At 37.4% G+C, this 24,430-nt stretch overlaps 1 protein-coding gene across 6 annotated transcripts in view; it reads right to left on the minus strand.

The window, feature by feature from the left end:
• Window positions 1–264: 264 nt before the first annotated feature.
• The window catches only part of pald1a (phosphatase domain containing paladin 1a), a 77,394-nt gene continuing 53,228 nt past the window's right edge, over window positions 265–24,430 (minus strand). For all 6 annotated transcript variants that reach the window (XM_086139424.1, XM_086139423.1, XM_086139425.1 and 3 more), the window contains 2 exons: window positions 10,843–10,998; window positions 265–3,212 (listed from right to left, as the gene is read on the minus strand). In XM_086139424.1, the coding sequence (XP_085995550.1) occupies window positions 3,063–3,212; window positions 10,843–10,998 (306 nt within the window). In that variant the 3' untranslated portion in view covers window positions 265–3,062. The remainder of the gene's footprint in view (window positions 3,213–10,842; window positions 10,999–24,430) is intronic.

Raw genomic sequence — 24,430 nt, forward strand, 5'->3', positions numbered from 1 at the left:
TTCTCAGCCGTGTGCATGTGGGGCAAAAAGATGATGCTGAGATAAAGCGGAAAAAGAAAGGAAGCTGAGAACGGAAGGAACCATTATTTGGCTCTGTTGCCGAATTGGAAACTTCATGAAACAATGTACAGCACAGAAATCCATGTGCAAAAATATCCAACATACTTTTCGATCCAAATTCCTCACACAGATGGATCAGTTTCATTTTTCTCCCCAAAAAAGAGGAGGGTGAAATGATAACAAAAGAAGACACACACTGGTAAGTCTATTTAAATGATTTATTTTAGCCCTCAAAATTAATGTAAAAATAAATGAGACATTAAGCAAATACAAGATGATACATTTCCTTAATGAAAAGAGCCTTTTTTTTTAAAAAAAAATGTAATTAAGAGCATTTCAATAACATTAAGGTGTTATAACAACCTGCACATATATGTTCTTGTGTTATCAAATCATACATACTGTAGTTGGGCTCTATAAAATATAAAACTGTTGCTTTAAATCTTCACTCTCTTCTATAATAAGATTGATTGTATTTTATACATTGCAAGTGTATATAGCAGAAAAGAAAAAAAATAGGGAACAGAGAGAGATGAGTATTTTTCTCTGTTTCTTCCATTTTAAGGCAGCGCTGGCTACACTGGAGGGTAATGTTACCACTAAAGACATGTTATAAAACTAAAAGATTAGCAAAAAAAAAAAAAAAAACAACAACATAGATATAATGTTTTTAAAAGAATCACTGTACATTTGACATTATTCTAGAAATGTAGGAACACAAAGCAAAACTTAGCAAGCGTTCAACCAAAGTCGATTATCCAATTGCGTACTCTGTTAGACTGACGGGCTAATTATCGCTTACTACAGTCAGGAGTAAATCCATTGTCTCAAACATGCACGCCGATTATCAAAGGGGATATTTATCCTTCATCAGTTGAATCCAAGTCTTTCATTTTAATCTTGAATCACACCAACTATTTGCAGCCCCGGTGTTTCCAACCATACTTTTTTTTTTTTTTTTCTCTTACAGTCAGACATATAATTTGATCCTCGCTGACAGCCTGATGATGTCACAGAAACTGTAACTGTTTACTGGCAAGGGTCAGAAGGCTGTTGAGTTGATCGAAGCCAGCGAAACAGATTCTCAGGACCCGACAGCTGAGTCCACAGCAGCCACATTCTCAAACGGTTAACAAAACATTGGCAGAACCGTACCAGCAGGTTTCAAACTTTTAGCTCCTTTAAATACAAATACTGTATCCTGTATGAAGCATTAGTGGTGACAATTTTCATACACATGGCACATAATTATAGTGTTCATGTTTTTTTTCCCCATGATACTTCAGACATCCACTTCTTTTTTTCTTTCTTTCCATGTGGCACATAAGTCACACAGTCTTGTGTTGCGTAACCTCATGTACCAAAACTAAAAACCCAGGTCATCATTCTTTCTTTACTTATCCAAAGGTATGTATTCACATGCAATTATAGATCACAGAAATTTCTTAAATCCTTTTTCGAAATGCGTTCCTGGCTCAAGGGCAAGGGAACAAGAAATCCCACTGAGGCATGTGAAGAAAAGGAAAAATGAATGTGTTTACATGCACAAAATACTGGTCTAATGACACTGATTTACGAGCACTTCGGTAATGGGATTTTAGGAAAAAGCTGGCCTCTATGAGTCAATCCAATTAGCATGATTATCTTATGTCTTATCTTAAATAGAAATGAAATAAAACTTGAACTACCGTCCATTTTTGTACATGCACGGATGAGAAAGAGAGGTGAGATACACTGCACTAAATCAAAGGGAAGTGTGATTAAATGAACATCTTCATGTAAAGCAGTACTTCTGCTGGATAAATACCTATCAGAAATCAGCCAGGCCAATAATCCACTGTCACATTAATCCTATTATAATCATCTTGTAAATTTGCATTTCAACACACTCAATTGTAAGTTTTTTGTAGACAATGCTCTCCAGTTTGTTGATGTGCGCATTATGTGTAGTTGCGACACATGACAATCTGCTCAAAGAGCAGAATTCTCAGGCCTGTCTGATATTTCAACTCCTCCTCTGTTGCTCTGTTGCAAAGCAGCTGCAAAATGAAGGTTTAGATATCTGCGCTACATCACGTTAATGACATTACACAGAAAAAAAAGTACAGTCTGCAATGTATTTTCATAATTTATAAAGGGGGGCTGTCTGGAATGGACATTAACAGACATTAACAATAAAAACAAAATTCTAAAATACTACACTATGGTCTAAAAAATTATAAAGTAAAGTTACACAGCACTCGAGGTTGCAAATAAAATGTCCCAACTCCCCTTTTCAAAAAAAGATACACTGCAATAAGAAGCGATAATTCATAGAAAGGGTGTCACACCAATTCAGACACCGTTAACTGCAGACAAAACAAAATATCTCACACACTGTACTGCTAGTACCTGTATTTTTGTTGGACTTATTTACTGCCATCAAAGCTCAAATCAAAATGATCACAATTTTTGGATAACTTGTTGACAGCAAGTTTAAAAAAAAAAAAAAAAAACGTCAGCGGCTTTCGTACTGTATTTTTCACAGAGAATATTTCTCAGTGTCCTGAAAGCTGAAGCACTACACAGACCCAGATAACAACTGTCATGGGAAGAAATGGGCCCTCGCTCAAGAATAAGAGCAGGTCATCCAACAGCAAACAGTTGTGACATCCAGCCAAAACTGTTGGCTGCACAAGCGGTGTATGGTGATGTTTCTCACCAGTCAAGACAGAAATCATTCTTCATCCAGCTTGTTAAGAAGTATATAAATCTTAGTCCAATGAAACGCTAACCTACTTCTAGTTAAAAAGAATGCACATTTTTAAAATTAACATTCTATTTAGACTCTGCGTTAAAAAAAAAAAAAAAGGAAATATTAAGTGTGCCTGTGAATGTGGTCCCAAATAATACGTGGTGTGACAATATGCATACATTGTGGTAAAAATGGCACATTTTTTTTTAATCACAAATATCTTATTAGGAAAAGCACAGTACTGTTTTGATGGTTCACAGTGATTCTCTCAGATGAACTCCCCTCGGAAAGGAAGTGACTGTACGCTCTGCTGTTGCCAGCGGCAGCGCAGCCTGGCCAGTGGTGTGTCCCTCAGGTTTTTAAACTCCGAAAAGGCCAGCTGGTTGAGGATGTCATAAACCCCGGCTCTGGCAGCAACCTACCACAGAGACATATCAAATGTTAGTAAAAAAAAAAAAGCGACAGGGCCACTTGTTACAAATGTGTGTCGTGACCACGAGAATGTTCTGACCGCCGCTTTCATAGAATTTAATGATATGAGACTGTTTTTGCATGTTAAGTTGTTTTATGATGACCATTGATGTCAAATGTGGTAGAAGATGTATTTCTGTCCTTCAGGATAGTGTCACAGTATTGCAATGACTGTAAACTGGATCCCTGAAACCAAAGAAATAGTATACAAATGAAACACATCAAGTTCTGCAGAACTGAAGAAGCCTCTCGGATGACGGGTGAAACATCTTCAAGTTAAGATATTCAAGTCCAGCTGCCACGACAAGATTTCAACAGAAATTCACCATGACCTGGATGACCGAGAACCTCCACATTTATATCCGAACTTCTGCTGCTTAAATGTTAATTTGTAAGCCCTTTGATGTGACAGCATTATGTAATTTTGACCTTGAATTACAACTACACTTTCTGAAAAAGAAAAATGACTCACACTGTTTGTCATAGCACTTACAGACAGCAATAAAGAAAAAAAAATGTCTGAACATGATGCACTGAAATATTTATGAATCATCAAAAACCATTAACTCCCTAAGTCTTAGTTCTTATTTGACCTTTTGCTTTTCCAGTAAACAGATGGAACTGAGAGTTTAAGTATTTAAACCATTAGTTGATTTTGCGTGTTAAGTTCTATATAAATGGAATAAACTATTTGCGTGTCCACTGTCCTTGAGCGAATCTTTGAAGAAAACTTCTACTCTTCTTCAGGTCATTTTCTTGAATCATGCACAGCATAGTGTGCCATAAAAATTGAAGGATAAAATCTTAACAAATCCAGCTCACTTCATTTTCAAGAAGATTTCTGTGAAAGCTTGTGCGGCTTTACCTTCACATTGTGAAAACATTCATTCATTATCAGTACCACTAATAATGCATTCAGGGTTGCAGGAAAACTGGAGCCCAGCAGTCACTGGGCGAGAGGTGCGGTTCACCCTTAATCGATCGCCGGTCGATCAGAGACACAACCATTCACTCTCATTCACACATTCGGGCAATTTAGGGTCTTTAATAGATCTTCTGCATGTTTTGGGACTGTGGGTAGAAAACCCGTGAAGCAGGGGGAATCCCACAGACATGGGGGGGGACGTGCAACCCCACATAGGAAGTTCCCCCTGTTGAAACTAAAGTCCTAACTCCTTGCACTTGGTCACGCAAGAGATGGGAATATTTTGAAAGAAACACGATAGAATCAGTACAATGTTGCTCAAGTTTTCTGTGTAATTATCGGACAAAAAAGGACAAAGAGGATCATGGAGAGATCTGCCTCAGGAGAGAGAGCTCATGTAGAAGCAGAGCTGGTCAAGCTGACTCATGGTCTGCTGTGGCTGTCAAACACCACAGAGCTGATGGGAAGCACCACGGACAACCAGAAACATGTGGCCATAAAGCCAAACAATACAAAAAAAAAAACAAAAAAACACACACACACACACACACACACACACACAAAAAGCTAGCAGACACTGAATGCCTTGCAAAAACTTAAAAAGATTACCCTATTATAAGTGCAACAGCTTGCGTTGTTTATTCTGCAAAGTTACATTCATGTAACTCTGAACAAAAAAGCATGGAAAGTCAAACCATATCTAGAGAGAATCTTTTCACATCTATTCATTATTGTTTAATTTTAGCCACAGAGGACATTTAAAAACTTCAAACGCATTTTGGAAGGAAAAAGTTAGTGTCTCACAGCTTCATCATCTTGCAGCAAGGACAAGAAACAGAAAAAAAAAGACATTCAACCAGCTGTGGGAAGATTTGTAAAGCATTTAAATGACTCAGTTGTAGAAATCGTCCAGACAGAATTTTCCCAAGCCAATTTTCTCCCTCAGGCAATCACCATGTCTGCAAATTTGGATTACAGCTGAATCTGCAAGAAAATAAATGTTTAAATATCCTGATAAATAACAGCCTGATTCATGCATGAATTCATCCATACTTGGGATGATCTGGATCGCATATCTGAAGACATAACTGAGAACATGCCCACAGTGTCAGCGGTTATGTACTTGAGACCTTGAGGTAATCCTTTATGAGGAGCTGTTTGGGATAAAATGCATTGTCAGGTTGGAGCAATCATAAAATAATGAACAGGAATAATAGTTTCAAGATATCCCTTTCTCCAGCATAATTATGGCTTGGCTCGCCAGCTCTGTTCAGAAATATACACAAAGCACCACAGAGTGTGGTCTACATGACCAACTTGCTTGCGATGCAAAAATTAGTTTGACAAAAGATATCATATAAGGTTAAAACTCACTTTGTTGGGTCGACACTGCCTCAAACTTAGAACCTTATCCTTTGAGCTCTCATTTCAAACATACAGTGCGACCGCAAAGCGATGGTAAAATCCAATTTTTTTAAAGAAATTCTCATACAAGTACACTTATCTTACATTCAGTTTGTCGTTTTGTTCTCGTTTACCAATCATCCCTAACAGCTGTGTGCGCTCTTGGAACGAATGACTGGAAAACTGAAAACATTAGTCAGCGGATGGGGCTCCCTGCTGAAAGTTGGGATTAGTGCTGTTAACCAGGGTACTTAACCTGACTCATCAACCTTCATCCCAGCTGTCTAAACAAAGGGTACAACTTATTCTGAAAACATAGTGAGGTAAAGTACTTTTCGGGAGGTCCTGACTGAGGATAAAGAACAATCACATGGAAGAAAGGGACAGATGCCTAGACATTATTTTTTTTAAATAGAATAATCCTGGGAAATTTAGGGGCAGGAGCAGCACAACAAAAGGTTAAAAAAAAAACAGAGCACAGGAAATATAATTTTCATATTGAATTATAAATATGTTATTTATATTACCACTTTTCAATGAAAAAAAAGAGAAAAAAAAAAGAAAAATGAATGAAAAATGAAGAAAAAAAAATGAAATACAGTTGAGATGTATATGTAATAAACAATTGAAAAAGAAAAGACACCTTTATAATATAGGCACAACAAATGGATAAGTACCATATACATGTGTATACATACTAAATACACTTAAAATGCATTTTTCTGAGGTGGAAAGAAACCTGCAACTTTTATGACGTGGTCACCATTTATGTCACCATTTAAAATGCTTTGTAGCAAATGTATCAGCACAGCAAATGATGATTTCACAGAGTTGATTCTCAGAAATGTCTGGATTTTCAGAACCGCTCTGGACACAGTACAGACTAAGTCTTCAAACCATGGAAAATGTCCAGGCTTTTCCTTCATTATCAGGACAGAATTCCCCCTTAACAGACATTTAGCCCTTTCTTTGTTCATCCACATCCTTTTTCCTGTTCTAGGACTTTTCTCAAGATACTTTTGGTGACAATCCAGCCGAGGGGACGGAAACTAGTATAGTGCAATCTACTCAGGCAATCTAAAAACGATCAACACAATATATCTCTTGGACATTTTGCAATTTCCTCTTATTTTCCATGACTGGTAAAATTTGGTATCATTTTCAGTTTGATAACATATAAGACTTTGTTCAAGGGTAACATGCACTTGAAAATATTTTAAAAAAATCTCTGACTCTGTGCTACGGCACTCCGAAAACCAGTGCTTCCCCAATACGCAGATATCATAAGCTAACACAGGTAGAATCCTCACTGAGATATTAATGAAATTAAAGTCTCCTGCAAGTTTTGAAAACACTGTGGGATAGTATGTGCAGAAATAACCTGAGTGGCAAATGATGACATCTGTATCATGTAATATTAAATCCAGCTTTGACTTCAGTGTAAATCACTATTTGCAGATAAATGCAAGAGTTCTTCACGTTGTTGCACTAAATTAGTAATGGAGCCTTGGAAGTTGTTAGTGTATGTCAACGAGCTTTCTACGTGACAGTTAGCAGAGCAGTCGGGACGGATGTCTTTCATGCTGCATTGCAGAGATCATAAACCCAATACTCTTTAGGCGCCCCTGAGTGACAGGAGGGGCTTAGTAGAAAGGAGGCGATGGTTTTATCTCAAAGGCAGCACGCAGCGAGTTGGTTTGTAGGGACAGGACAGCCTCTGTGCCACATATCAAAACAGCTGGACTGACTGATTGGGTACCTCTTCTGCAGGCATCCCTGGTATGCAGTGTACACAAGTCCCGCCATTATGTAAAAGGCCATGATTTGGATTAGCAAACAAGGATTTCGAGTCCAGTAACTCCTCTGATGTTTCTACGTTGGTGTCACTGCATCACCACCAGGCAAAGGCTAATGATAGAAGAGGCAGTATTTTTTTTATGCATGTACTAATACACGCCATTTACCACATAATGCAAGAGCCTACACATGTAAAATGTAAACTTTGCTTTTTAAGACTCTATTTATGGATTGCTATATCTTTATTTGCAGGGACAAAAAATTATCATTTAAGTGTTGAAAGCGGCATATCAGCTGGCCGCAAAGCCGTATAACTGGGAACACTGTGGCCCCGCTTTAAGAGATTGCGGAGATCCAATTTGACGATGCGTACAAAAGCATGCACACACCAGTGCATACTGCCGGCACGAATGCAGGACATGCTGTGCCGCTCGGATATGTGCGGTTGCGTAACTGTCACTTTGCATGGCTGGCCAATTGGTAAGGACCCACACTGCCTCTGGCATCAGGGATTGTCATTAATGACCTGGCTACAGTCACTGTTGATAGGCTAATGATTGCGCCTGTGGGTTCTATGGGCAAGATTGGTTGGACAGGGGCCAGCCACTGCAGCAACTAGGCCACCAGTCTACTAATAATGGTGGGGACAACGTGTATCTAGTGTCATCACGATGTGTCTGGCGGACTTTTTTTTAATGTGGTTTAAAATTTTTAGGACTGAACTGCTTCCATTGTGTCTTGAGAAGTAGTGATGATTGCACACTCGGCTGAAGGGGAGAGGGAAGTGGGATATATGGGGGAAATGCCAGGGCAAGGATAATTGGCATTGTGCTGTTTAAGGTTGATTAATTACAGCTTTCTTTTAACTCGGTAGCGTGCTCAGACCCAAATGAGTCACACAATCCAAGCGAGGGGACAGATGGGCATGCCAGTGCACCGATTGTACTGTTGACCTGAGAATATCTTCTGTTTTGTTGTGGCTGTTTAACAAGTGCATCAGCAGAGAGTGTAGCAAACTCGGTGGTGCTAATTAGTGTGTTCATCCAAAATAAAACAGACTATATATAAGTGGCCGGATCTGTGTATGCATATAGTACTTGTGCTCATTCTATCAGACATTTTCATGTGATTTACTTTACTGATTTTCCGTCATCACATACAGTATTACTATTTTTTGCGGGACCATCTGTGAGCCAACCATGTTTTACTGCAGAGAAGCAGTTTAATGTAAGGCTGTTTAAAAATCTGTAAACTTTAGCTTCCATTTTGAGAGTTGTAAAAGGCAAAGACTTCCCCTGACATGTGAAATGTAATTCTCATTCTGTCACCCATGTTAACTCAGAGTACCATCTATTTTTTCTTTCATCTAACCATTTGAGTTTTCACACCACATTTTGCAAAGATACATAATTTTTCTCTTTTCACATTTACAAAATTATTTAAATACTAATTTGATTTGCTTTTCCCAGTTTGTGTTTCATGGATTGTAAAATTAAGTTATCATAAAAACTTACATTTAACATAAAATTACCAAAACTTTGGGCTTTACAGTTTCCACATAAATAACTGATTCAATTTTTTTTAAACAAGAATAGACACAAATTTAATGAAAAATCCATTAAATACAAACCTATTATCTTCTGTTGACTGCTTAACTGCCATTTCGTTTACATACATACATACATACATACATACATATATATATATATATATATATATACACACACACTATGCACACACACACACTTTTCATACTTCTGAACTGCGGAGACTGCTCTCTTTCTTTTGGGAATCTTAAAAGTTCTTTGTCTCTATTATTCCACCTTGCAAAGGACAAAGAGGAAATAAAGGTTTTATTACTGCCCTACTAACTGAGTTGGGCATTAACGGACAGAGCCTGAAACTTGCGGTCAGTAAAATGTCTCGGGCAGCAGAACGATCACCAGTAAGTGAACGGTTGTGGCTAAGGAGGAAGCATGGTAGCTGGGGAGGTTGCTAAAGAAAAGTAGTTAGCTTTTGGAAAACACCGACGATGGAAGGTGCCCACTTGAAAACCCCGATGACATGCTTCAGGCTGTTGGTGGTTAATGTAGGTAAGTGGTGTCTGGCCGGTGGAGTGGTAGCCTGCTGGTAGCTGGCTTGTTGTTTTAAATCGTTTCCCTACAGCCATGGATTGGGCTTCTAGATGTGCCTTTAACGAGGATTTTGGCACAAGGGACAGTAACATCTTGTCCTGTGTATAAATGAAGGAGATTTCCAGAAATCTATGGCTCCGGGCAAAGTTTCTAAAAAGCTGGCTGCATGTAAAGCTGAAGTGAGATATGAAAATAAACAACATTTGTAAATGACACTTACATAATTTGGGCCAAAACAATCCATTTTTTGCAAACAAAGATGACATCCTAACTTGTACACCAACGCAAGCATAGGAATGATATATTTACAACAAAATAGTACTTTTACTTCCAGAGGCAGCAACTGTGAATTCAAAGAAATCACCTGGTCCATATTACCAATTCTTCCCTCTCCAGCAGTATAGAGTACAAGGTAGCATTACAGATGTTTTTGAAATAGTAGAAGTATCCTCTCTGTTTTCCTCACACCAACGCACCAAGAAAACTCGATTCACAGTCCTCCAGATTTGTCTGCTCTCATCTGTCAAGTTCACTTCGTTACAACTTTTTTTGTGGTGCATTTCCTTCCTATAAAACCACATCATACAGACTTACAGTATGTAAAATAATTGCCTTAAGTGAAAGTTCCAATCTGTGTTTTCTCTTTAAACCCCTGCCAAACTGCTTTTTAACTATGTGAATTAAACATATTGCAACATACATTTTAATTGCAGTCTGTGTTTGTGTGTGTTGGGTACCACTTGCAGACTACTCACTTGTTTGGAATGCACGTAAATTCTCAACTTTACTGTAGGGGCACAGCTGGCCAACCGATTAATGTACCAACAAAAACAGAACAGAGACATTATGAAGTTCACTGTGTAAAGGACCAGGCCACAATAGAACCAGAACCACCTTGTAAATTCCTGGAAGAAAATCAGACTGAAACTCCGGTAACCCGGTTTTTGTAAAGTGCATAAAGAAAGAGACCAGAAAAAAATCTCTTAATTCATCTGATATTTCTTCTCTTATTTTTTTATCCACCAACTCTGATTGTAAATGTAGAATTCATACTCCTTAATGTCTTCATAATGAAAACTAGGATTAAACCAAAATAGTACTGCATGACAAACAATTATAATGTTCCTTAAAGGTCACAATGCATTTAAATACTCAACTTTGATTTCAGAAGGCAATAGGACACATATTCAATAATCAATCATTGGCAAATTCAAGTAAACATAATGGAAGTGTGTTGAAAGGAGTGGAAATGAATCACAATTAATATGGTTATATAAAATTAAAAAGAAAAAATGTATAAAATTGCCCCTGCGTACCTGCTCCATCCATAGAGAGAAGGACCGTTGCCAGGAGTCTTTCTTCTCCAGATGCAGGTATGTGTTAAAGAGGATGAGGTAAATGTAGCGCTCCAGGTACTGAAGGCTCTTCAGTAGCAGTTGCTGACACTCCTTCTCTGATTTACCACCTTTGATCTATAAAAAAATTAAAATAAATGGAAAAAGAATTAAAAAAAAGGGGGGTTATAAAAGTGTATACGCATTTGCTCAAGATACCACAATTCCATAGTTTGCAGTTAAAAAATAAAGGCATAAAAACAATCTATGACTGTAACTAGTTGACAAATCATTTATGCACACTTGTTTATTTTTCAAAATGACAATGAATATCGTCAATATTTGCATTCATGTTGAATTTAAGCAGAGTGCAAAATGAAAAGGTATTATTAGGAGTCTGAACGTTGTATGTATTAGTTAACTTTCACTTTTATTCAGAAGCATTGTGATGAGATCACCATTCAGGTGAATTCAGACAACATACAACGATATAAATACTTTTCACAGCCTCTCCATTCTTACCTTTGCAACATCACATTTCATAGATGCCTTTTTTCATGATGCACTTTAATCATTTTCAGCCTTTTTCTGTGTTAACTACTTCACATGTGATATTTTAAAAAACAAGTAAACGTGACAGAAAAAGGGATAAGCACATGAGCGGAACATAAATTACAAGTAATGGTCTCAACTTATATAGTTCTTTCACCACTTTGCTGTATCAAAATTGCTTTTGGACTAGAAAGCATTTCCCCACACTGATGATGTGGGGGAATTCAGTGAAATTTCACATTTTCAGTAAATTACTCTACATCTCAATCCCCGACTCCATAAATAGTCAGTTTTTGTGGGCAAAAAGCAAAGACTGCTTAGGTCGAAACAACTGACTTTCGGGACCAAAATAAGAGTCAGCAAACCAGTGAATGTATGTGAATGTGCATTATACTTTTTTATTGAAAGCATCAGATAAACACTATTGACCTGATTGATCCAGTAGGAAACGTGTTGTTTCATGCTTCACGTCACCTCTTACCGAACCATAATGAGTTAGAGTGCAGGATGGCTGCAAAGTAGACTTCTATCTTGACAAGTTCAAACTATGTTTACTTAAATCTATTAGAAAGACATTTGAAGGAAGCATAATAACCCATTTAAAACTATCATTAAAAACATTATCTCTTGAAGTAGATTTTGAGTCATGTAATGGTCTTGAAAAAATATGACTACAAAAAGGTCCTTTTTTTTTTTTTTTTTTTTTTTTCCATCATGTGACATGATGATTTTACCACATACAGAAGTTAAGTGAATTCAAAGTGAAACACAAGTTTAAAAAAGTTCTAATGGTCAAATGGTCAAAACAACAGAAAATAAATAATAGTCTGACTCATCACTGTTACCTATATGACATGTTTTCAAACAGCCATGGGCATCAGGATCCAGCACCAGATTGTTCGGCGTATTGAAAGGGTTTAAAGCTCACTGATTCTCCTTGTCTGACTACGTCATTCATACGTTGCAAAAAAAAAAAAAGCACTACATCATATCGGCTACACTTGGGGGGAAATGGGAAAAAAACAAACAAAAAAAAACTAGATGTCCTTAAGGACATGATTTCAAGTAATCTAGTAAAGGACAGCAAAAAATGGAAAACAATTCTATGCAACATCAAATTAGAGTCTATAAATGTCAGGTATGTAATACTCTAAACACATTTAATAACACTAATTCCTAAATCACAGTCAAATGATCCATTGCTGAGGGTAAATACAGGTATTTGGTGATTTGGTGTTACAATTCTGTTACCTGTTCTTACGTGTTTAAAAAAATTTGGCGATTCTTTCTTTTTTTTCCCTCTTTCTTTGAGTGACAAAACCTAAATCAAACCAATAAGCATTGCCACTTCTTTTTTTTCCCCACATAATTTAGATGATGACACAGGAAATGAATCAGAAATCCTACCTAACTCATCAGTGAAATCTATGTTTTGGGTAAAAGAGAATCGGTCAATTAACAGCAATTTTACTGAATCTGAGTCCCTGGAGACCACAGCAACCTGGCTTTAACCAAGAAACTGTAGCCGTAAAAGCTCCATATTGAGGAACAATCAGCTATGTGTGAAAGCAACGTGCTTGGAACATAGTTTGAACTTTAATATATATCATTAAAATAGAATCCATTTTTAAAACTGTTGCTCTTTTCTCAACTGCACTCAGTTTGATATTTATGAACCCTTTCAGCAGCATAATCATCATCAGAATACCCTGTTTCTTCTTCAGTTATAGCCTTTGACAGCACTGAGCTAGACGGAGGCAAGCCTTTGTGATTTAATTTGTCCTTCGAACTTTCCTGATTGCTTAAGAGCCTCAAGCACTTCTATTAAGTGCCAGGGTCCGGAATCCAAGTGTTTGTCCCTGTGAGGGTGATGTGTGCAGTTTTGAATTTAAATCCCTATGGATAAGAAGAAGTAAAACGTCACACTCGAACAACTGTCAAAAGTACCAGAGGCCCAGGCGTTAACCTTGTATCCCGGGTGATCCAATCACAAATAAGCAGGTGAATTTAGTTGCAAACACAGACAAGATGTATTTGGAAACACTAAACTCAGAGCACATTCAGAGGCTGTCTGGGCCACATATGACCACATTGTTTGAGAAGTGGAAGTGGAATGTGTCCTCGGCCACATCGAAGGACCGCCTGACCCTTTGACAACATCTGTCTAAGTGAAAATGTGTGCTCAATTGAACAGCAATGGCATCAATTTCTGATTTACACAATAGCTGGAGGGTGGAAAGGTCCCAGAGAAACACTGCAAACATCAATGACTGAATGCATATTGTATTATTTCTTTTCAGTTTTCAGTTCCGGAGGACAGATTGGGTATCTTGTTGTGTATGTATACTGCATACGCGTATACAGGACTGTCTTAGAAAATTAGAATATTGTGATAAAGTTTTTTATCTTCTGTAATGCAATTACAAAAACAAAAATGTCATATATTCTGGATTCATGACAAATCAACTGAAATATTGCAAGCCTTTTATTATTTTAATATTGCTGATTATGGCTTCTATCTTAAGAATACTCAAAAATCCTATCTCAAAATATTAAGATATCATGAAAAAGTATTTCTTGTTTTTTTTTTTGATTGCACCACAGAAGATAAAGAACTTCATCACAATATTCTAATATTCTGAGACAGTCCTGTATGCATATGTCTGTTCTTAAGTGTCTAGTAAGGCAGCTTAAATAAGATTTTCCACTACCTGTACTGCCAAAGTTCTCATTTATTCCGCAACTGTGCACCGATTTCCGATTATCATCTTTACATTTCTGTTGGAAAAAGGCTGGCTTTATCAGACACTATGTGATGTTTTTTTTTTTTAAACACATGAATTGACAACAAAGAACATTCTTACTTTCTAAAACTTTATATCTAGCACAACCACCCGCCAATTGTCCCTACCTAACTTCAATGGTCCACCCAGCTTGTGTTTTCTTAAACTACCAGAACAGTTTGTGGAAATCTATAACTGTTGGTAAATACGACTGAAACTTTATGTGTCATTAATGTGTTGTCTGCTGTCATAAATCATTGTTTCTCTTGTTTGATAAATCTACTATCTCACTTATTCAAACAGAAAGAGGGGAAATTAGAGTAAATGTGAAGGAGGTCTTTGACATTTTCTCCCAGCTGACTGTTGTCTGATTAAGAGGATATGCTCTGTGTTATCTGCTCCATTTATACATTGTTTTATTTATTTGCAAACATATTTAGTTCATGAAATTTTCATTTGAACAACTTGGTGTTTAATTCTATTTTATCAGTTATATTTGTGTCACTATTCTGAAAGCTTTCTGTACACACACACAAAAAAGTCTTGTTAAATAATGTTAGTCAGCATTCATTACGTTCTTCACACATGTATCATCTTTCCACTGTGTGCTGAACAATATTGCTCTCCTGTTCGCATCGCAGGTGTGTGTTCTCAGCTGCAATACCTGTATGTTTGCTCAACTCAACATCAGCCAATTTGCATCCCATCAGATTTCTACCACAAAAAAATGCACTTGTATTTTTCAAATTCAAGATTTCACCAAAGATGTTTCATGTTCCATCTGAGTTGAGTCACTTCAGGATGCCTCTTAAGGCCACAAACATTTACTGCATCAGGACCATTGACAAATGAATCACACATTCCTCTCTATATAGAAACCTCTGAACACATAATCTTGTGACATTTTCAAACCCTATGGCTAATAGCATAAAAGCAGGTGATTGCTGGTTAACCTTATTACCATGTGAACCTAGCACCCCATGGGATTCTCAACATTTCACTTTGTATCAAAAACATCCATGGGTCTGCAGACTTCTGGGTTCATCAGCCTCAGGCAAAGCCAGGCTATTAGACCCACGCACGTTCACACACATGATCCCCACCTGCGACTGCCAAGTCATGCTACTGTCTACCATCGATCTACATGACACACACACACTGACTTACATGTTGCCAACAGTTTGGGGACCACAATTCCCAGCAGGCAAAAAGACACACTAAACTCGTACCAAAGCCCTGGTTTAACTATAAGTCCGATTTGAATATGCACAGCTGCATGCGGATAGCGGCACCGTTGGTGTGTATGGATTAATACTGTCCTTGTTTTATTCCAGTCATTTCTTTGGTTGAATAACACATGCAGTGTATTTTATTGTATAGTGGCGCTTATCTACAGTATTTTCCACTTGAATTACATGTGGGTTCTTGACCATATTATTTATATATGATGTTTGGCTTAGCTTTCTGAGAAAAAATGAAGATAACTGTTGCTTAAAATGGGTGAAATCAAATTCTGTGTACAAACAAAGCCGAGTTTGAGTCGAGTGTCTGGCCAAAAAGTATGTTTTGATTCCTCCTCTCAGCCCTCTCAGAAATCGAGTTTGACACCCATGGTCTGCATCCACTCAGCCATTTGTGTGGTCGGACGCACTTTTGTACACCCTCAAGCATTCTTTCTGAAAACAATGTCGGGTTAAGATGTGGTTAGGAGACAAACTTCTTCCATCCCAAGTGAAGAACACAGTTTAGATTTGCAAAGATGACATATTTAGGGTTTTCTGACAACTGTGCAGTAGAATGATCATAACCGTCTCTCAGTACTTTGTTTATCCAGACTAAAAAAGAACCTACAAAATACACACAGCTGTGCTCTCTATTTCAAATGACAGAATGGTTTCCTAAATTTAAAAAAAAAAATAAAAGTTTTGTCTGTTGAAGAAAAATACTCAAGGACCCTCTCTTCTTCTCCGTCCTAACGAAACAAAAGGATAACGGGTGAGGCTTTGCTGTGGGTGCAGGCCATTGTTCAACAAGCTACTGAGGTGTGATGATGAATGTCGTCAGCTTTACTCAACCCTGTACGAGGTGGGAGGCTGGCCAAACACACACACACACACACACGCACGCGCACACACACACACACACACCGCTTACCACCTCAAAGAGAGACCAGGAATTTTAGTCAGTTTAAACAAGGACAACTGGAAAGTGACAAGAAGGTTTTGAGCATAAACATTTAGTACACAATTTGTGCAACACTTGTTGCAAATTGACAATGGGACACATTTACATGGAGTAAATCCCATTGAACCAACAGTGGAGTCACTTAAAGAAAAGATGTAAAGTCAACACATAAAGAATATTAAATACATCTAGCGAAAGAGGAAAATTATTCAAATCAATAACTAAGAAAAAATTCATGATTATATTAATGGACTTTTTCCTGAAGTTAAAGCCCAAATCATAAGACACAAACTTTTATTTCTACCTATTCTGGAAGTGGTTTCATTGTGTCGTAGCCACATCAATTATGCTGCCATTCAGGGACGGTTTATTGCATGCTCAATGGAGAAGTAGGAAGTAGGGGAAGTAAGGGTTTTTTTTCATGACTTGAACTGATTTTCACTATAAAATAAAATACAAGAGAACAAATCAAACCTTTTTTAAAACCAAATCCAAACTACATGTTTGATGCTATTATTTTTCCATTAATATTAATGGTTATCCTTTCAAAAAGCAAAAAACCAATCAGATTCCGTGATGTAATATAAATACAATTTCCTCAAGGAGAATGAACATTACTGCTATCCATCAATGTGAAATATGATAACCCTATCACCTTGAAATTTATTTCACAGGATTTTTTCCAACCAGATTATCAAACTGCACATAAAAATATAGACAGTAACTCAACTGCTGTTTAGTTTATCTTTCCACATTTTAGCTTTTTAACAGAGCCATATCCAGGTATATTCTTTATAGTACACTGAAGAAAAGACCCAACATTCCTACTGGGCAAGCACAGCTCATCTGTATGGAAATATAATATAATATAAGGCTTGTGAAGAGAGTCCTGCTGTTTAATTATTACATGGTTGCAGACAAGGGTTATGGTTTGACCTTTCTCTGGGCTCATGCAGGTTAGGACTGAACTGAGTGGGACTCATTATGGAGAAGTCTGTCTACTTGACATATGGTGCCAATTACCAGCTGATGCAGTTGCAAAAGAAAAGAGTCCAATCCATATTGGCCCTCCCACTCAGGTTCGCACAAACAGCCATTCATCGGATTCTGTAGACCACCTCCCATTCAAATCCTAAACCAAACTCTGACCTGTCTGGAGTGGACAGGCTGCCTACACATTGCTCCTTGACTCGATGTACTGACAAAAAAAAGGCAGGTACGAATGCTGATTTTAAGGTTGGTTTGTTTTGTTTAGTCAGACTGAAGAGTGATGTTTTAAATTCACAAATTCAAACACTGCATTTACATTTTATTTGTCGCCGCATTGATACATATTTCCTGAGACAACACAAAGACACCACAATACAAGGCAGGATTTTTCACTGCTTAATGATTGACATTACCTGCCACCAGCAGCAATAAATTTAAGCTTTAACTTGCATCACAAATATGCTCCCTAATATTCTGGTAAGAAAAGAGACAAGAAAACAAAACAAAGCAATGATCGATGACCGATCTGTAGTTTGTTGGTGTGGTGAGGATTTAGATGGCTTATAACATCAGAAAAATGCCCTTTGTTGTTATTTGGAAATTTATTGAAAAGCACATCTGGTACTTCAAACTCGTTCCTCAAACCAAAGCTGTCAATGCTGACCAACTAAAGCAGCTTTTACTTAAAATAAAGAATGCTATATCCCTTGTTTGGACATAGATCAGCTTCAGCAATGAGCACAGGACAAAACGAAGTAAAAGGTTAATACTCATGCAATATTCATTTTTACTAATACTGATTTTTAAAGTCATATGCCCCCATCTCACTATTGATGAGGGCGGTGATACATATATATTTAAGGTAATATATCCATAGATATAGATATATTACCATAAATTGAGAATGAAATGGGATATAATTTTTCAGCACTAAAGAATACTTTGGTAATAACATGTCACTACAATTGTAAAAAATGTAAAAATGTGTTGCACAAGTCGTCGGTGGCTTTATTGTCAGTATTATAACATTTTAATATTGTGAGGCAAAGTACTGCGACTTGACTTGACTACACTTACTGTGCGTGCTTGAACGACTGCAGAGAAGAAACAACATCTTAGAAATGTTTATGCCTCTCATCCAATGCCAAATTGGCACACATATTTTTGGGTTTGCTTTCACAACAAACCTTTAACTGGCCATTTGAGTATCAGAGCTGCAACTCCCTATGTCCACTATGGTTTTTGCAAACCTGACAAACTATCTTTTTTTTTTTTTCCGTCTCACTCACCTTAATTGCATAATGAGTTACTTTGATTGGAAATGTGTAACATAACATTATCATTATAATCATTATTATGTGTGTCCTAAATGAGATAATACTACATGGGGAGGTTTTAAATATATTTAACAGGATTCACCTTGTACGGTTATATTCTCTCCATTTATTTATTTTGTGTGTGTGCGTTTTTTTTTCGCCAGTAAAGCAGCAATCAATGTTCAATATCTTCAGACTTTAACCTGCAGACAGATCTTAAGGGATCAATATTGTATCTCCAAGTCAAATTTTTAGGAAGGAGCTCAGGAGCCATGAGGCAGTCGGAGTGACGAGAGGGCAGAGATGCCTTGATGTTAATGGTTTCTACAGATTCCAATCCGCTGTCTTTTTCCAGTCGCTCAGCCACATAGCACTGATTAAATTATGAAGTCAAGGTTGAGGTGGATTTTCAGAGCAAGCTGTGCAAAACCGCATACTGTACATGTAGATTTGTGATCAATCCATCTATTTAGTCAATGGCTTAAAATAAATGAGAAAATGTAAGTTGGCTAAAACTGTGCCATCATGACATCACCAGCAAAGCATTGTGCAAAATCCTCTCGGTGAGAATGTCTGTTTTCCCCTATTATAAATCGTTACAATAAACAATAAAACACAAAAATTAGACCTGAAAATGAAACTTAAGGAAGCAATAAACAATCATCCTTAAGTCGGGTCAATAGAATCTAACTACGAAACAAATGACTCCTGACAAAAAGATGAGCAAATATTCATGATCTTCATTTAAGACTGAATACAACAGACAGGAAGAGGAGACAGGGCTCATCAACGAAGCCTACACAGAGACTAGAGTATCTGCCCACACTTACCACAAGAATTATGGTACATTCTGTACATGCACATGCCTGGCAACGGAGCGCACGGAGACCCACCGAGTATCAATCATTTACAGAGCTATGAAAATATCTTGTGCATGCAAACCCTGCACCCGGGCATTAAATGCTATGTCTGCAAGCTATAACTAATCAGACATTCAAAACTCCTTGGAGTTCCTCATGTCAAATTTCTGCTTTATGTAACAAATGATATATTGTATTGATTGCGGCTCCTTTAAAGACAATCTATTGATGGTTTGGTGAGCTGCTCTTACAACACTTGTTTTTTTAAGCAGCGACTGCATTCCATTCTATCGGAAAATAAAATAAAATAATTGATTAAAAGGAAATTGAATGCTCTTCAATTAATCAGAAAGATATCAGCGGACCCCAAGTGGGTTCTACAGAATCTAGAGATTTTTCCAGCATCGTTTAAAACACATATTCTGTCTTATTATAAAACTGAAGCTTAGCGGAAAGGAAGTGTCAAAGTAATTTGATGGAGCTTTTCACAGTGAGCAGCTGCCTGATGAAGCCAAAATAGAATCTATGACAGGATTTAATGGGTGAAAAAGGGAGTGCATGTATGTGTGTGAATGTGTAGGGGTTGTAAAAAATTTTAAACAATTAAAAATAATTGTTTAATCAAACCTGAAAAAAATTTCTAGGAGCATTATCTAAACTTGTTTCTGAACTTTGCGGAACAGTTTCATATCTAACTGAGCAGATTGAACATTTTATTTGTAAAATAATGCTAAATTCTCATTGGGTTTCCATCAATTTATGTATTTACATATTTATTTATTTATTCTTCGCAGTAATGTCTTGCAGGTTTTTACTTGAGGATGAATTTTAGGCAATGTTTTGATCACTTATAAACTTCCAACAAAGGTCTTTGCATTTTTATGGGAGAATAATCTAGATGACCATGAATGTACTAATGGTGAATTATATTTTCAATAACAATAGGAAACCCCATGTGACCTCCTTCATATCGCAACTTACTTACTTGTGAATATTTCGATTTATTCCGAACAGCTTGATGTTTTAATCAAGAATAATTGTTAATATCATGGCTTTGTTTTTAGAATAAGATTTCCATTCTTGATTTCACATATGCATATTAATTTCATGCGTATTTCATTTCAAAAATGTGATAATTGGATGAATATCTGATATCTAGGGCTGAAAAGAACTGCAGATGATTCTTAAGGGGTTCACACATAAGATGCCTCTCATATACACATTGCCATAGATGATAAGCAAGGACTCTTTGTACTGAGTCCCTTTTATTAAGTGACAGATTCTCTTTCATATTTAATGGAATTAATTTATCAAATTCTTGTTAGCGGCTCTTATCTAGACGTTCAAAAGATGATTGTAGGGATACTGATACACAAGATACTGTTCCTTTCATTGTTTCTATTCAAAAAGCTACAAAAAGATGGGAAGAAGAAAACATTGAAAACTTTTAATTGTAACATTCAGTTCTACAAACACCAAAACATAAAGTGAAATTTTACCACAGCATTTTACCCATCATGGACGAACCATGAGCAGAGTGCAGCCACTTAGCGGAAGCAGGGAAGCGGTCGTGGGTTCAGTGTCTTGCTCAACAACACTTTGACGGACTTGGAGAATCAAACCTGCAATGTATGATTCCAAGGATGACCACTCTCACCCCTGAGCCAGGAGAGACGGCATTGATAATTAATTACTTTTTGAACATTGATCAATTTTCAAAAGTAATCTTCAATTAATAATTTACAAAGTCTTATCCCTCAAATAACGAACCTCAAATTTTTCTTTCTTTCTGAACATGTTTCCAAATTACTAGTCACGTATTCAGTGTGTCTAAATTTTGGATTACATTGATCAGTAGCCAATTACTGAGTAATTTTAAATGAAGAAAGTCAAGGGAAATGTTCAAAAAGGCATTTACATATGGGAATAGTAATATGGAAATGAATCATCATTGAAGTTTTTGAACTTGGAATATGACTGAAACATGTCAAAAGGTGAGACATGTTGTGAGTTGCAATAACAACTGTACATCTAACTACCTGATCGGCTGCTGCTGTCAGTCTACATGATGTGCTCACACCATAAACTAATTAAAAATAGGTTGATAAAATGCCATGGCATCCAGGGCCACCAATAACAACAATAGCTCTCAAGAACGAAAGACCACATGAAGCCAAATTATGCCCAACTATAAACTGTCTCTGTGGGAAAGCTAGGAAACGCTTAATGTTCCTTGTCGTCCGTGTGAATTGTTGGCACTTCGGGAGTAGTTGCAAGGTCGTTAACAAAGGATTCATCTGTTGCTCAACTGTCGTCACATATGAAACACTGCTTCCCCACCAGAGTATTGTGAAAATTTAATTCCTAAGGCCAGTCAACCTAGTCACGACTTCAGCATATGCCACATGACTGGCACTTAAGTCACCTCACTATTGGGATTGTATTCCCAGAGGTATCCATTCACTGCCACTACTGCTCGCTGCAGGGAAGAGGGCTTTGCGAGATCTGTCTGACACAGCTACTCAGGACAAGCTTAAACACTCATGCATGATTTTGGAAGTAGTTATTTCTGGTCTGTGAGTCTGCAGCAATGACAGGTTTAGTGTGTGGGGGTAGGAAATAGCAAACTTTCTGTGCAATGCCCAGTGAGCTCTGAAGCTGTCTTGGAGCCGGCGGTTGAGAAGGGGGTGGGGTATATGAGCGGGGTCAGGGCAAAGGCCAGACCAGGGCAGTCCAGTTATTCAGGTTAAAAGGGAAGAGACCAGGAGGCAAAATGTAGCAATTCCAAAAATCAGCACGTTTGCGGTTTGATCCTTCATGGGGGAGAACGAATGTGTCTGATATTGTATTGGTCATGTCTGGTACCCTCTGAAGTGGTTGCAGAATTGTAGACAAATAAAAACAGAGCTTGGGTTGCTAAGGTCCAATAAATTAAAAGTGTAATGCACCCCCTTTAATATCAATTAGGAAAAGCATGGAGAGATCATTATCTTTGAAGCGCATTTCTTGCACAACATTTTTTTGGAATTACAAACATTAACTTAAACTATCTGACAACAGTTTTGTAAAACTTCAGGATTTAAAACGTGTTCTTTTTTTCTTTCCTTCATCTGATGCTTTTATTAACTTAAAATTAAATTGATAATGTAAAAAAATAAAAAGGCTATCTAATAATAGACCAACAAGAGAGTTGACCAAGCTATAGTAACAACAATGCATAATTACAAAAATGTTACGAATGCCTAAGTTTATAGCACCAACATTTCAGGGTGTATAAAAGAGCAGACATGCCTTTGTTCGTTATTCAGTTTTTCAGTACAAAAGAAAGCCTGCATGTCTGTATGGATTTCCTCTTGTTTCTCTGGTTTCCTCTTACAGTCTATAAACATGCAGCAGGTGAATTGGAAAAATTGCGAAAATTGCCCAAATTTGAAAATGAGAGTGAATAGTTGTCTGTGTTGGTGGCCCTGCGATTGACTGGCAACCGGTGTGCCCTGCCTCTCACCCCTGAGTGGGATAAGTGGTAGATGGTGGATGAAAATCTTTTTGAGTGCCATGTCATAGAATCTCAAATCAAAATCTAGAATTTTATTGGAACACGAGACTTCCACAAACAGTGGAATTAATCAGTCTTTATATACAGATACACTTGTGTGTTAATGTTAATAATTTGGTGGGTAACTTTCCTAGCACTGGTATTGGAGGATTTCTGTTTTCTTCCTTTACATAGAATGGCAGTCTGAAGCAAACAGGTGGGCTGTGATAAATACATAGCATCTAGCGATAAAACAGACATGTTTTTCTCAGGGACCGATAAGACAAATAAGAACGGGAATTTTGGATATTAAAACACAAGGTGGTGAGGAAAAGACACCTAATGAGATAGTCATGCTGCTCCGTGCCGTGCAGAAAACTTAACAAGTAACACAAAATTTTATTATGGCAGTAAAATAAGTATGAAGAAAAGAAATATGTGCATCACTATTACAGCAGAGTGTGGCAGCCTTCAAATGGATCCTGTCATGACTGAACATGAGTGAGCTTTATAAACACTTTGGTGTTTTCGAGAATGACTTTAAGAAATATATCGAGTATTACTACAAGCTATCAACCTCCCTTAAATTAAATGGGATCTTTGAATAGCAGGTGACTGATGGCAGCTGTGTAAATCACTACTGGCACACCAACCTTCCTGGAAAGCCTTATGAAATGCTTTATTTACAATGGTATGTCCCACCACACAAGCACACAAACACACACACAACCGCCAACGAAAAAAGCTCCACATACAACACCATCTCTTGTTATTGTGTGCGGTAACAGGGTATTAAAACCGATCAGCTGCTTGCACGAGAACAAACAAGTCCATCCATAAAACATCTCAAAAGAAGATATTCTGAGTTATCTGCGAAAAATATTGCTGTTGGCTTTGGCAGGGGTGATGCGGGAAATAACGGGGGAAGAAAAAGATAAAACTCTAAACTCTGGATCGCTTGTCTCCCTCCCACCCGCTGCTCCATTGCAATAAGAGCCTCTTTTTTTTAAAGGGCTGCCAGTCAACACACGCCTCAAGGCATCAAGACGAAGAGTTTGTCTGTATCTGTGGTTTAGATGGGCCTTTTCTCCCTTGCAAGATTTTATTTGGCTGTCACAAACTTTACCTTGTATTTAGCCAGTTTATGTCATGTGGTCATCCTAATTGAGAGGGAAACAGCCAACACAAAGAGCCAGAAGACTCCAATACAGCTGATATTGCGTGATTGGAATTTAAGCTTTTAAATGTTTTAATGCATATTTTCATTTCACCAGTTTATCTCCCTCATCGCCGTCCTAGACTTTCTTTTTTTCACGGTAAGATTAATCTGTCAGTGCAGCTGTTCCTCCC

This window comes from Fistularia commersonii, chromosome 32, assembly GCF_037954325.1.
Source record: "Fistularia commersonii isolate RoL2024-O1a breed Wild chromosome 32, RoL_Fcom_v1.0, whole genome shotgun sequence".
Classification (NCBI taxonomy): domain Eukaryota; kingdom Metazoa; phylum Chordata; class Actinopteri; order Syngnathiformes; family Fistulariidae; genus Fistularia; species Fistularia commersonii.